At 32.9% G+C, this 16,258-nt stretch overlaps 1 protein-coding gene and 1 long non-coding RNA gene across 3 annotated transcripts; both read right to left on the bottom strand.

Moving 5' to 3' along the window:
* Nucleotides 1–420: 420 nt before the first annotated feature.
* On the bottom strand, nucleotides 421–7,661 carry LOC146942948 (Regulator of chromosome condensation (RCC1) family protein). 2 transcript variants are annotated; one of them, XM_085757060.1, is made up of 16 exons: nucleotides 7,214–7,661; nucleotides 7,012–7,073; nucleotides 6,825–6,892; nucleotides 6,521–6,642; nucleotides 6,155–6,260; nucleotides 5,979–6,030; nucleotides 5,105–5,222; nucleotides 4,997–5,027; nucleotides 4,886–4,909; nucleotides 4,628–4,752; nucleotides 3,913–3,994; nucleotides 3,665–3,787; nucleotides 3,537–3,590; nucleotides 2,837–2,906; nucleotides 1,563–1,596; nucleotides 421–1,098 (listed from the first exon to the last, which is right to left on the bottom strand). In XM_085757060.1, the coding sequence occupies exons 1-16, from the start codon at nucleotides 7,407–7,409 to the stop codon at nucleotides 734–736; spliced, it is 1,632 nt and encodes a 543-aa protein (XP_085613186.1). In that variant the 5' UTR covers nucleotides 7,410–7,661; the 3' UTR covers nucleotides 421–733. The 2 variants fall into 2 exon arrangements, with proteins under 2 accessions (XP_085613186.1, XP_085613187.1); XM_085757061.1 differs by lacking the exon at nucleotides 421–1,098 and adding an exon at nucleotides 1,327–1,432 and having other exon boundaries at nucleotides 1,481–1,596.
* Nucleotides 7,662–12,308: 4,647 nt separating this feature from the next.
* On the bottom strand, nucleotides 12,309–14,815 carry LOC146942947 (uncharacterized). Its single transcript, XR_015032903.1, has 2 exons — nucleotides 14,664–14,815; nucleotides 12,309–12,627 (listed from the first exon to the last, which is right to left on the bottom strand). It is a non-coding gene; the product is annotated as an uncharacterized LOC146942947 (long non-coding RNA).
* Nucleotides 14,816–16,258: the final 1,443 nt, after the last annotated feature.

The following is a 16,258-nucleotide window of genomic DNA, read 5'->3' as shown; positions in this document are numbered from 1 at the left end:
AACAAAACATGAATTTAATATGAATTTTTGTATTTTTTAATGTTAAAAATTCATATTTAATTTGTGTTTTTGTTGAAAAATTCTAATTTTTTTTTGGGAATTTTTTTTTAGAATATTTTACACATTGCTGCACAATTTCATTAAAAAAATACAAAAATTAAATTAAAAATAGGGACCAAAAGTAGTGATTGAAAATTTTATAGGGACTAAAAGTTGAAGGAAAATTTAGAGGGACTAAAACGAAAAGTTGGTATATTTATAGGGACCAAAAACATATTTAACCCATTTTCACATTTGTAACCGAATAGACTCATTTGGGAAGCAGCCCAGAGACGGAACAATTTCCACGCCAGCCAAATAAAAAAACTAATTAAGCAATCACATTAATTTAAGTAAGGAAATAAATAATTGAAGAAATAATTGAAAATTAAGTTGAGATTAACGAAAAATAAGAATATTATACATCACAGATTAAAAAAATTAAAACAACAGAATGGGCCTCAAGTTTCATCAATAACATCTCACCAGGTCACCAGCCGCTGATTAAGGTTCTATTAGGCTGATGGAAAACTGAAGAAGGTATACCGTATACCTCCCTTCACAAAAAACTTAAGCCTCTACATTCCAAAAAAGGGTTACAATTTAAATGTCTTTTTTGAAGAAAAAAATTGCAATTAATAGTTAGCTGGACCGCATTTTGAGTTGCTACGAAAATTTCCAACTAAAAACTAAGTCATGACTTTCTGGGTCTTCCTCTCTTACCAGTTGACTTCACTGGAGAAGATTTAGAACTGCTGTTATTTGCAGGAGCGCGACCACGTCCTCGGCCAGAGCCTTTACCCTCAGACTCCGACACTTTGGATGCCTTACCCCGGCCCTTGCCAGAACTTTTTCCACCACGTGATGTTTTAACCTCAGCCTCACCATTAACTTCATCCTCGCTATTGTCACTTTCTTCAGCCTCTTCTTGCTCTTCTTCTGAGTTAGATGCATCTTTTGCTTTTTTCCTCTTCTTTGAGCTGTCAGCTTTCTTTGCAGTTGCACCTTTTTTTGGTGCCGCCTTTTTAGGCACTTGAGTTTTATTCACGGTCTCATTACCTGCAGCAAGAACACAACGAAATCAGTACCAGTTTGGACACAGACCAGACTGTTAATTTGTGTTTTTTGAGGGTTTTGAAAGGGAGTCTTGGAGGGTTAAATCTATATTTTAATATACATCCGAGATTTTAAAAAATCAGGAGAATAACACGATAGATGATTATATGATAGTTGAATCTCAATTAATTTTTAGAAACATTTTATAGCTACCTTAACTTGTAAAAGAAAAATAAGTCATCCCCTCTAAAAACCTCCATTGAAACATACTCTTAAAAAAATTCTGAACATCCAACAAAAAGATCGGAAAAATTCATCTACAATTGGACAATAAAACCTGATGCATTTGAGACAACTATTATTAACTGGAGAAGTTTTAAATAACCTGATGCATTTGAGACAACTATTATTAACTGGAGAAGTTTTAAATAAACTGTACATAATTTGAACTATGACAAGTTGCATACCTTCACCAACAGCTTTGCCATCATGTGTATCAAGCTGCAGAAAGAAAAAAAAGATATATATAAGTTAGGAGTTGCACATTTCATATCATAAAACATAATGCAAAAGATACATTTAGAACTTCTCCAATGGTACTCTTACTAAGAGATAGCTTAACTGGACCCCACGAGTCACATCACTTACTCTACATTTTAAATGTTAATGCCTAATAAGCACTCATTCACTCCAACCCAGTCACTCTAGAAAATTATTAAATGAGTCCCACTAATAACTTTTCATTATTACATTTCAACAATAATTATTTGTTTGCACAACATTTTTTTCAAACTTTTTAATAAAGCAAGCAATGAAACCCAAATTTATTCAAGAGATAGACAATGCTTGTAGAAGCATTGCATCCCAATAGCAATCCCTATTATTTCTTATCCAATAGGAGTAGCTAATCAACGCTACATGCTATTACAATGTGGGACATGCATAGTAGATGACATGAGACCAATGACAGTCAGTTTCGTACAAAACAAGACAATCAATGTACAAACAACAACAACAACAACAACCAAGCCTTATCCCACTAAGTTGGGTCGGCTACATGGATCAAATGACGCCATAGTGTTCTATCAAAAACCATATTTGGATCCAACTCGTTGACCTCTAAATCCTTTCTAATGGTTTCTCTAATGGTTTTCTTAGGTCTTCCTCTACCTCTTTTAACCTGACTCTCCTCCATTTGATCTACTCTTCTAACAAAGGCATCTAAGGGTCTTCTCTCTACATGTCCAAACCATCTAAGCCTATTTTCTACCAACTTTTCTACTATAGGTGCTACCCCCACTCTCTCTCTAATGGTGTCATTCCTAATCCTATCCTGTCTAGTCTTACCACTCATCCAGTGCAACATCCACATCTCCGCTACACTTACTTTAATCAATGTACAAACTAGTGAATGATTAATGTAAAACACAGCTTCTCTAAAGACAGTGCAAAGTGTCGAACAGATATATGAACAAACTGACGAGAGAAGGAAGAAAGATCAAAAAAATTAGTACAAAGAATCTACTCATTTCATTATAATCAACACAACTAGCTCATAGCACCATCATTGTGAAAAAAGATTCAGAACAAGCAGCTCAAATATAGCCTAAAACATACTAAATCAGATGAAACAAGCAGTAACCTAAAACATAATATCAGACAATGTTTTAACCCTTTGTGAATTCAGTGCAATGATTGTGAGCTTGTGATTCTGAGATGATAGGCAAGATTTAAGAGTTACCTGATCAAGTCTATCAGCAATATTTGCTCTATCAACCACAACCATGGAATGACCCAAACCACAAGCAACACTGTTTGAGAATAACAAAATATTTAGATCAATTCTCATTTATGTCGGTCATGTAGATAAGATTCTTTTTCAACAAGAGGTATTGCATACGCTTTGAAATAGCTTCTTTTGGATAAGTAGTTGTTTATTTTTGGCAGCTTACTGAGAAAGTCTTGGGGAAAAAATGGTAACTATTTCACTTAATTCAGAGATGATAATAACAACTTTTGTTCCAGTTATAAACTGAAGATACTAAGTGGAAAATAGAATGTGAACATTCAAAAATGGAGGTATTAAGTGTGACAAATCTGTGTGCATGTATGGGCCATTTGGCCCCACTAAATTTTCAAAATCATGCCAGTCCATTGTTATATAAAAAAATATTATATACACTTAATAAAATTGGTTATCTAATATATTTGAGTGTATATAATTTACATCATTTGTAAGTTTTATTAATTCAGTAGTTGAATTGTAATGGTGTAGTATGCATTAACCCAATAGATTCAATTTCTACATTTGATAAGTTGAGGTTATTTTGTCTTGCACAATGTTATCCTTGAAAGTTTTCTTCTGTTGAACTTTTGGAATTAGATAGTCAGTTTAAAAATTTATCCTCCACTACTAAGCAATTTCTGAATATGTCACTGACCTCATTACATGCATACCCTCAAGTATATCCACCTTCTTGGGAACAGCTGAAGACCTAAAGGGCAAGTGCAAACAGGATTAGAAAATTATAAAATCATAGTGTTGCTAAAAAGGGTTGTATACACATACTTCTGTCCATTAGGCCCGTATCCCAGCTCTCCATTCTGAGCATGACCCCAACTTATGCACGAGGAATCAGCCCCAACAAAATGGTGCATACCCCCTGAATCCATGCATCGTATATTCCAACCGCTGTTTACCAAAATAAATATATAATACTTTAATCAGGATGAAGAAGTAAATGAAGGAGAAAACTAATCCTGACGTATTTTATATATAGCATGAATTATTATTCAAACCATGGAATAAAGCATAACCTTAAATCCATTAGAGGCTTAGGGTACATCCAGTCATCACCGGTGTTCTTTATTTTGCCCCACATATACAGCTGCCCTCCAGCTGAAATGAAAAATAAACCAAATTATAGCGTGCTGAATAGGGATAGTTGAAATGACAAATTATATCGTAGCTTGAAGGATATAAAAAAATGGTCGGTAAAAATTTATATGTAAAAGGAGCAAAAGTTGCATATCATGTCACTGTACTTAAAAAGCATTCATTGTTGATGTAGATAAGAGCATCAAATTCCTACACTTAAGGTGCTAGCTCAATGGGAAGAGCTTAGCCTTAGAAACTCTAGGTGCTGAGTTTGAATTCCCTCGTGGTCGGTTGTAAAATGGTCATTAGTGCCACTTAAATTAATAAAAATTTCTCCCTTCCCAATTTTTCTTTTTAAAAAGAGCATAATTCCTCAATAGTTATGGGCTTGAAACATTGGTAGCCAACCCTCATGATATCAGTATCATTTGTTAATAACAGATGCATTATCAGAAAGGAAACAATTAACATAGAATACAGCCATGAAATAGGATCATGATATCAATATCATGTGTTTATAACAGATGCATTATCAGAAAGGAAACAATTAACATAGAATACAGCCATCAGCCATGAAAGAGGCACGTCATATTAGTGAACATTTTTTGAAAAGTAGGACCAGAGAATGTGTGTTAGAGATGCACAAGTGCATACCTGCAGTACAAGCAGAATTCACAGAACCTGCTGAAATAATTGCATCAGGAGGCAACACGTTTCTATTCGTGAAAATATCAACACGGCGTGGAGCGAATTCATCCTTCTGCTCCCGATGTCCTAGCCTACAGAATTTTATTTTATAAAAAAAAAAGGTAGTTGGAAAGTTACACTCAAAAGGAATAGGGACCGAATTTGAGAATCCAAATTTGAGGTTCACAAAACATGGACAACCCAATCTGAAAACTACCAACCAACCTTCCATAACCACCATAACCCCACCTGTACACATGAATAACACAAGATTACAACTTACTTTATACAAAAATGAAGTAAGATATTGAGCTAAGACACTAAAGGATCACTCACGTGTAGACAAAGCCATTCTTATCCACCGCCACTGCATATAGAAAACAAAAATAATAAGGAATAGTAATATACAAGGTCTGATAATCAATGTCTGAAAATAAAAATCACCTGTATGATTTGTTCCACATGCCACCTTGACAATGGTTTCCCCAGCAAGGGAAGCTATTGCTCGAGGACGTGGCTGTGCTTCATAAACTAATTTCACAGAACTGTCTTTGGAATTATACTGCACAAGCACATACAACGTTATGTAAATATTTCTTGCAGCACCACACATACAAACATGTATTATCATGGGAAGAAAAGTCAATCATATTATGAAGCACATCTAAGTAAAGTGAACAGAACAGAAATTAGAAAGAAAAAATAAAATGCCCAGGTCAACTTTGAACATTAACACCTTTATATTTAAGCATATTATCATACTGAAATAAACTCATTCTACAAGGAAAAAATGACCCATGATCGCTTGATATTCGTCTGATGCTCATATTTCATGAGGCATGAACATATATTTTTTATGGTGCAAGAACTTCACTCAAATGATCCAAAAACGCAAGAGAAAAGGATGGTAACTATACAAGTGTGACATTAATCAGACAGAACCTAATTGATTGTTTTGTAATTTTTGATTCGTTTCAGACTCTCAGTCCTCCTTGTCCAATAATATATATCTAAAACTATATCTGTATATTTTAATAGCATGTGTGACTAAACTGATGCATTGACAACAACGGATAGAAATATGTGCTACAAACTATGATTAAAAAAAAAAATGAGCCTGCCTCAACAATGGATAACATTATTCAAATTCAAACATGGGTATCTAAGTATATCAATGATAAACCCTGAAAGCTAGTATGAGCTCAATGGTAATTCAATGGTCCCAGCCCCAATTAGCATCTGATCAATCGGCAAGTTAAGACACTCACACCTTGGGACAACAAATACTATCAAAGTCAAACATCTTCCTCAATCATACCTCGTTATCTGTTCCATGCCCAAGCTGCCCATACTGTGGAAGCCCAGCAGTCCTAGCAATCATAATTTAAAAAAAAAAAAATGAAACTTAACAACTACTGCATTTAAACAAGAACAGATATCCATGATCACGGATAGAGAATCAAGAAACCTTAATACAATTTTCAGAAACCATACAGTATAGAAGATCCTTCGACTGAAGATAGCCACACAGAAAAGTCGCCACCACATGTAGCATATGTAACTTCCGACACAAGACAGCGAATAGGGGATGATTCAATTTCTGCACAAAACAAAGCAAAGATGTAAATCAATTATTCACACTTAAGTTATATTGAATAATAATAGAAACAATAACAATATAAATGGCAGTGTAGTAATTTCACTCCATTGCATTGCACTATTTACCATTCACTCCACCATCAACCATGTAACCATCTAAACCAAGCCTAAGATATGCATGCATGGATCAACTTAAGCAAACAACAGTTACCATTAAAATGAAACATAGCCTAATTTTACAGAATAATCTGTAAAACATACCAGTTTTTGCAGAACCGGAACCTAGCTGTCCATGTTTGTTCCATCCAAATGCTAGGGAATTTCCATCCTCTGTAACAACTACAGTATGGCTCTTCCCAGCTCCAGCTTGAACAATTTTGTATCTATAATTCAGCATTCAACAACAATTTAGCGTGACAAGAAATAATAACAAAAGGCACAAGAAGCAAAGTTAACCATAAAATTGAAAACACAAACATAAACATGTATGCAAGGATCGTAGAAAACATAAATATTTGATGAGCATAAATTCTTGCGTGTAAGAAAACAGAAAATCCAAACTCACTTTGAAAGTTCAGAAACCACAGTTGGCCTATCACGCTGAATGGTATCTCCATGACCCAGTTGCCCTTTCTGCACAACAATTTCATGAATCAGAAAAACACATCATAAATAAATAATTTAAAAAAAATATATATATATATATATATATATATATATATATATATATATAAAACCTCACAGTCATATACCTCATTACGCCCCCATGTATAGCAACGCCCTTCAACGTCCAATGCCACGCAATGACACGAAGCTGCATTCATCGCAACCACGGAAAAAATCAACACAACAGCATTTACATACATTACAATCACAGATCACAGCATAACATACTAAAAAAATATATACTAAATTTTTATTTTTTAATCACAATACTATACTGATTCTTATTACCGCAGCCCGATGCAACGTATCGAATGCTGATGCCGACGAGAGGACGGAGGCGGGAAGGAGAGACCAAATTACCCTCGGCAGGACCTTTGCGACGACCAACGATATCCCAGCACGTGGCACCACAAAACAAGAGTTCACCTCCTTTGGGAGCTTGATTCTCTTCCTCGACCTTCTTCTCAACTTCTGATGTAGACATTTCACCGTTCACTCCGGCGAGAGTAACGGTCAGAAAGTTATTTTGGAAATTGAAAAAAATATGTGAAAATGACGGATCTAACGGCTGGTATTGGAAAGATGAGAAATGAAGTGAAGAGGGTGTTAAGGAAATGGCGGGAAAGATGAGAGGAGAGAAGGAGATTGGATTTGCGCAGATACTACTACAGTGAGGTGCGGTGAAGAAGATGAAACCCTAATTCAATTTTTCTTTCTAACTGCTTCAATACAATACAAATACAAATATAATAAAGAGTGGTAGATATATAGGCACAACTAATAGAAGTGGATTATCTTTTGATTTTCGAGACTAGCAACAACTCTACTTTTCATTATTCAATCAATTTAAATTTAAATAAATAATTTTCATCACATACTGTAGATGAAATAATCAACAATAAAAATGAACAAATTTAAAATGAAAACGAATAATTATCAAGTGGCAAATTTAGTTTGGATTAAGGCTGCACTTGGTAGTTTTCTTTACTAGTTTAGTGACTAAAATTAATTGATTAAGCGGAAAATATAAGGTTGGACCTGCAACTCTTGCATATCGTACTATCATATCAACTAAGTTATGCTCACACTAACTTTTTCATGAGATTTTCTTTTCAAGTTTTTTTTAGGATTTTTTTCATGGCTTTTGAATAATATTATATTATCTTTGTAAGCAAATATAAATCATGTTTAAAATAATTTGTCTCTGGATATAATCCTTGTTTTAAAGTAAACCAATAAAAAAATGGTAGATTAAAAATTGATATGTCGGATGCAAACAAAGAACCGCAAATAAATTGGTCTTCTATTGATAATGGCAATGTTGTACATGTTTTAGATGAAGGAGAGGATTCAATGAGTTTATTTATCCACATTTTGTTTTACGCATTATGCAGGGTGGTCAACCTTGTCATGACATTCATGTTTAATTGGTGTCGCCCAAACAAGTTATAAAATAGGTGATTTGAATCATTGACACGTTTAGTCAATGGCAAAATCACAAGTTAACAAACAAACATATATCTAAGAAAAATTGGTAAAGAGTAAGATTTTTCTTGGGGTTGGCATAATAACTATGAAGAGATTTACAACTTAAGAGCTCCAAGCCAATATCACAGCACCACAACAACTTTCATTGTGATCAAGTGTCTACGACGTGCAAACTAATGCACCAACATCTAGAGGGAGGGAATATAAGCAACAACCCATTAAACCCAAGCTAAGGAAACCAAAATGGGGTGATACAATGGCAAGCGGAAATCGTGTGTTGTTGATGGGTGTTGGTGTAGGATGGCACAGAGGTGGTGGCAAGACTGCTTCACTAGCTTAAGAAGTATAACGGGGATGATTGCTCTGGATAAGTCTTATGTACACTTTCTTAATCTTATGTTTTAGAGCGAGACAATGACATGTTAAGTGTGAGATATATGTTGTAGAAAAGGCACAAAAATTGTTCTGGGTGACATAGGAAAATAGACGGTGTAATAGGTTTGCTAATAGATTTTTGGACTTGTCTATCAAATGGTGAAAATAACTGAGCTAACTTGTGTATATTAAAACAAGTTGTATTGTAAATGACAAAACAAAATGTATTAGTAATTAAGCTTGCGAGAAGGATATGAACATTAATGGAAAATAAACCCTAAAACTCCATTTGGTTTTTTAGAGAAGGGGGGAAGAAAGATCAAAATAAGGTAAAATGGAAGAAAAAAATGAGAAATAAAATGATTTTTTAGTTGTTTGGTTTACTGTAAATACGAAGAAAAGAAATAACGAGATATTTTTATTCTCGTGCTTTATTTGATACATTTGAGAGTAAAAAAAGCGTACATTTATAAATAAATAACACACTCTTTTGGTTTCAAAAATAATTATTATATATTTCTAAAACAAAACAAAAAAAACACTCTTTTGGCTTCATATTATGTCAAATAAGCAAGGATGAAATGTTTTCTTATGATTGACCATACTGTCGGCCTAGTTTATAATTGATGGGTTGGCTAATCACTGTCGTGATGAAACTGACATGAAAAGCAGTTGGAAGCGCAAGCGTGGTATATTTGTAAATGAATAATTATACAAGTCATCAACGTATTTTTACTGAAATTCATTGAAAAGAGAGGTATCACATCAGAGAAGGCATACCCGTATGCTGGACGATTCCAACACGACAGAGTGTTCTTCTGATAAGTGCGCCAATTATCAATCACTAAAATCAAATGTATGTTATTTTTCAACTGATAAATTTATGCTAAGCTTTAAATATGAAATATTGGAGAAATTCACAATTTGTTATGCAGAGGAAACCAAAATCGTCATGAAAAGACAGGGATGCCTCGTTGGTATATTTGTCTGTGACGATGATACGATGGAAAAGTATAAAGTTGTGAACAACTATTTTTTCTGCAAGTATATCCAAATATGTCATTATTATTAGGTCATTCTCTCAACACCTCACTATACTATTTTTTTTCTTAGCCACCAACATTCTATACGCTACCAACTGAAGTTGGGCACTGTGTGATGATAGTTGGAGTCGAATTAATGGAGATCCATAATAGCAAAGACACGTCATGGGAACACGATGGGTATGGGTTTAAGAGTTTGAATCTATTATGTCACGCTGGGTGATGTAGAAGCCTATTGTTGTAACTCAAAATTATGGACATAACTTTGACATATTGACAACCCAAAATTTTAGCATACCAAAACATTTATTGTATTAAACTTCATTTTCTATCATTCCTCTACACCTTTTAAAGCATTCTTACTGCTATAACTCAAAATTAGGGACAAATAAATCAAATTAAACTGAGTATCTTTGGATATGACTTATTAAATAAGTAATCAAATTCAATTCATATATTAAATATAGATTACATTTGACAAGCTTAAAGATTGAGTACAATGTTTTTTCAATTGCATAATTAGGAGAAAAAGGCAACATCGAGGTTCAAAAGTCCTTGTGGGATCAATATTTTGTAACGACGATCAAACCATTCACTTGAAGGGATGCCATTCCTTTAGATTTAAAATAGTAACTTATGTAATTTATAATTTTGTAAAATCACATAGACTACATTGAAGGGGCTAAATTGAAAGTCGGTATATTTATAGAGACTAAAAACATATTTTATTCATAAAAATTATTATTAATTACTATAATTGTTGCAACATAAACCTCAATTTGATGCACCAAGGAAAGAATTTTGAAATCTATTTTCAAAGTGGTACTTTGAATGCCATATTCCATCCTTTTAGTATTTATTCTTATCACGTTACTTAACACTCCGATACAAAAATAATAATTTAATATTGTTTTGAAATGTTACGTTGATAATAGGATAATTAATATTACAAATTTTTCATCTTCATGCACCATAATTCAGTAAAATTCTGAATAAAATTAAAATTGACTAAAAAATTAATTCAAAATCAGTAAAGGCGTTACATAATTCAATTTCAAGACATTAACAAGTAACCAACAACAAGAATCGTCTATCTTGACTAAAATCCAATTCAAAAATCAAAGAGAAATTACATAGTTTAGTTTAACTAACATAAAACAATCAATAACGTGGATCATTATATTACACCATTTTATGAATAATACAACATCAATAAAGTCATCAAAATATCCATCCACTTCAAATCTGTACGCCAAATGGACACTATTAGGAACAGATCCACTATGCCGAAGATCATACATCAACAATGTTCATCTTAAGTTTCAAGGGTAAAGTCTCATTCTTTCTTAAATTGTTCGGTAGTGCTTCAAATTTCACAAACCCCATATTTTTTTGAAACTCTGTTTTTTTTTCCTTTTTTTTTATAAAAATAATCATATTTTGGCCTCTAATTGGATTGTTTTTTGGTTTCTAAAACTGCTTAGATTGGTCTTTATTTTAATTTTAGTAGGAAACCATAAACCCCAAATGTTAATTGAAACCTTACTTTCTTTTCCATAGTCAAATATGAATATGTATATTTTTTACGAGTTAGACTCTTGTGTTATTTCAAAATACCATCTTACACTTACAAAAAAAAAAAAATTACCATCTTACTCAAAAGCTCAAACTCCCATATTATTCAAAAAGTGAACTATTTGAAGTTTAGAATGACATTAGGTTATTGTTTGTCTGCAATATGATTTTTGATATGTCGAACTGCAAGTGTTGTCATTTTGATGTCATAAATTGTGTTTTTTTTATGCCATAGACTGTTATTTGACATATAAAAATTGGAGGCCAAAGTTGAGAGGCTTGAAGGACAAATACAAGCCGAAGAAGGAGAGATGGCGATAATAACTAATTGGCGAGTCAGAGAAGAGATTATTTATAATACGTTTTTTCTGTCTTTGTTATAATATTTGGTGGGGGCTAATTTTTTCTGATTATGCAATATTTTAGTTCTATGTGAGGTTACAGGGCTTGATGAACACAAAAACTAGGGGCGGGTAGCATCACTTACAACACATACTAGCTAGTATAATTCGTTGGGCTATGTATGTTACATTGTGTAATATTACCATGTATGTATGAAAAATAGTTTATATCAGTATTAGTAATTGTTATTTCGGTGCAATTTTCAAATTTTTGTTAAATAAGAGGAACATTACCGCGGTTAAAATTGCCACTATGCATAATTTATTTTTTAATAAATGAACCTCACGACGATTGAAATTGCCACTATGCACAATTTGTTTTGTTGAATCAGAATGGTGTACATTATGACAGTTGAAATCGTTGTTTTATACAACGCGTATTATGACAGTTTTTATGGTGGTTTGTGTCAAACTGTCGTTAATAGTGGATGTAACGCCCTATTTCCATTAAAGCGATAATACACGCGAATAATATAATATTCAAGAAATAGACGCTACGTCTTCACATCAAAATTCAGACAACATGCATATATAAAATTTCTCAAGAGTCGCAGCGAATAAAAGTCATACATCTCCAAAATATACATGTCATAAGATCAATATACATCGTCATAAAAAAAAATCACCAAAATCCGACATATGGGCAAATCTCAATAACATAAACAATCCAGAATAATCAATCTAGAATAATCATACAGATAGACATCCTAGATCAGAGCCTACTCTAAGACTCAACAGAAACGATAACGGAGATAACTCCCGCTATCCAAGCACTCATCAAGCAAACAACTCCTGCACTCCGTCTACCCATTCATACAAACTGGTAGGCAGTCAAAACCACTTGGGGTTAGCTTCACATCAATCATAATCAACATAAACAGTTTGGACATAAATCAAATAAATCAAGTTTCAATTAATTAACATGGGCATTTAACTCTAATATGACAATTCCAAATGTCACAAGGATGAATTCATCAAACACGCTTATCATCAACAATCATCATTCACATGCAACAATTAAGACTCATGTCACTTATGCTATGCACCTAATCACGACACATATATGCATGTGGTACCAAATCACCTCAAGGTCGTCACCCATGATGCAACAAAAACATCATATGTAAGATTTCACACCCGTCTTACATTATCACCGAAGTAAAAGAGTAACCCTCTTTTACAACATCAAGACTCAACATGACTATGATGCATGGACATACAAGCAAAGACTCGACAATGCAAAATCACCTCATATATATATATATATTCAACAACAATATAAATGATAGCCTCCATTTATATTGATCAACTTCAACAACAATTGCATTATCAAGTATTTACGTCCACACAATCAACAAGTCACAATTCAAATAAGAGTCATCGCCACATTATATTTAACATAATCATCATCACAACTATCAACCAACATCACCACAACTTCATACAATTTCTCACAATTCAAGTAAAGGGGAAAATACAACACATTATGATAAATATCATATTCAACACCTAGCAATCATTCACATATCCTCATATAATCATATCAAACTATCCACAAAAGATTTTCCAAGTATTTGGTCTTAAAGATTATTTTTGACAAAGTTCGTCTATCATTTTACAACTTTAAAAAACAATTGAAGCAATTCAACCAAAACCAAGCAACCAAGATCCAATGCCTCAACTATGTATACACCTAGACCACATAGGAGTGCAGTAGAGTATACACGTGCGTTTCACCGGTTAAATACAATAGAATCATAAAATTCACCAAGTTTGTCCCATGGTAACATTTTGAAAAACCAATTCACTTTCAAAACAAAACCAAGTTAGATCCATCACATCACAGGTTAAATAATCTTAAACACCTTAATTTAACTCCTAATACTCAAGTTTTCAAGTTTGGAAACAAACCATAAGTTTTGGGTTGACTTAGAAATAATTATGCGAAATTTTCATAAAATTTTACAGAGACCTCCTTGGAGTATTTTAATCATAACTCAAAATCTAAAAATCATTTTCAAGTCAAACCAAAGCCACTGGAAAGCTAACACAATTATCCAAAACTTTCATGTTTATACCAAAGGCCAATTCAAAACAGAAATGTGTGAAACAGACGCAAGAACGCGAAGCAGGGGATGCTGTCATAGAGCAGCTCGCTTAAGCGAAGGATTGTTCGCTTAAGCGACCAACTTACAGTGACTGGTCGCTTACAGCTCGCTTAAGCGACCGTGCATCAGTTCTGCACAATTTTTCACGGGTTCAAACCATTTTTCACCCAAAAACCCAAATTTTGATCTCCCAACACCCAAATTTGTTTCCAAAGGTTGTTTACAGGTTCATACACTCAAAAGGGCTTTCAAAAACACATCAAACATGAAATCAAATATCATTTCAACACAATTCATAAAATCAACCCGTTTTTACAAAAACCTCCAACACCAACCCAATTCATACTACAAATTCGTATTCATGAACACCCAAAAGGTATGAATCATCAACAACAACATCTCATAACAACAACAACAACAACAACAACAATTAATCACAAAATCTTCAACAATCCATCAACAACAATATTATTTTCCACCAATTTTGAGCAAAAACACAAGCGCGCGCGCGCGCGCACACACACACACACACACACACATATATATATATATATAACTTGAGCATGTAATTTCATCAACAACAACTTAATTATGATCAAATTCATATACCCAAACATTGCATCAAAACATAAGCACGAATTTCACCAATTAAAATCACAATAATCACTTATTTCAAATAAGCACTTTTGCATAGAATTAGAGAAGAGATTACAACTAATAGATTATGAATGAAATCTAACCCCCTTACCTTAATTCTTCACAAATCTAAGCTAGTGCTTCACTTTAGCTCCAATCTCTTGAATCTCTACCCTCCTCTAGCTCTCCTAGCTTTTCCCTCTTCAAAACCCTTTTCTTCTCTTCTAGCACCTTATCTCTCTACCTCTCTCAAATTTTGCAAAATGATTGTGAACCCTATTTTTCTACAAAGACCAGAGCTTAAATAGTGTTCACACTAATGGGCTTAACCCTTAAAAGTTTTAATGGGCTCAACTCACTCATTAACCAACTCAAAATGTTTCTACTCACTTAACGGTAAAATAATAATAACGATCACTTACCGATTATAAAATAAATTACTACAACCCATTAGTAACTTAATAAAATAATAATGGCTCTCATTTAAGCATTAAAATAATCCTCACCAAAATTACTAAATTACCCTTACTCACAAAATGGCCAAAATACCCCTGAGTCCAAAATGACTAAAATACTCTTCTAACACCGAATTCTAATAGTCCCAACCAAAATACATACAGAGGCAATTAATCACATACGAGCACATAGAAACACACATAAAAATGATTAAAAATAAATCTAACGAAAATCGGGCTGTTACAGTGGCGGTTAAAACCGTCGTAACAAGCGAAATTTAGTCGTCGTTATTAACGCCTTTTTTTTTAAGTGTTAGTTCCATGTAAAAAATCACATTATTCCCTGACGTTTTTATAAGGAGGACAAAATAGTCATCAATTACTTATAAAAGAGGGAATGATTTGCCTTCAATATAAGAATGCTAGGACTAGTTTGAGTTTGTTTTTTTGTCGGGAACTAAACTTGATCCAAAAAAAAACTGTGAAGGATCAAATCGAGTTTTTACACGCGCGCGCACACGTGTGTGTATATTTTAGAAAGTGTATATATATATATATATATATATATATATATATATATATATATATATATATATATATAACTTGTCATTCAACTGAGCTAAGCTCACGGGGACATATAAACTTGTCATGTATTATTCTTATACAAATTTCTAAATAAAAAACTAAAAATTTATACACAAATAAAAGGTTGAACTTATATAATAAAACATTCTTGACAAAAAAATTCGTTACCCGTGAGACTTCTTTGTAAGATTGAATAAAAATAATGGTGTCGGACAATATATTTTTAAATAGACAAGATGAAATCAAAGTTGTCTGTAGAGTATATTTAGCTAAAATGTCTCAAGTTAATACATATAAAAACTTTTAGAGAGAATGCAATTTTAAAAAAACAATAAGATAATTTTAAACGTCAATGTATCATAATTGTTGGATATATTTTTTATAATGAAACAAACAATGAATTGATTTATATGACAAGAGACTTGATCACTTCAAACAAGTAACCAGGAGTTTGAAAGGGAAAAATTCAGTTTGTTTGTCCAAACAAATAGTTTTTATAATGAAAATGATTTTTTGAAAAAAATAATGAAGAATACTTAATCAGAAAAGCTAGTTTTTTTTTTTTTTAATAAAATCTGGAACGCTGCTTTGACTTCTTAAAAAAACTTAATCCGAAATGGATGACTCATTTGATTATAGGAATGGACAAAACTTTTTTTTTTTTTAA

This window comes from Medicago sativa, chromosome 3, assembly GCF_051527215.1.
Source record: "Medicago sativa cultivar Bolivia chromosome 3, Bolivia_mono, whole genome shotgun sequence".
In the NCBI taxonomy this organism is placed as follows: domain Eukaryota; kingdom Viridiplantae; phylum Streptophyta; class Magnoliopsida; order Fabales; family Fabaceae; genus Medicago; species Medicago sativa.
This window is presented reverse-complemented; position numbering and strand designations above follow the sequence as displayed.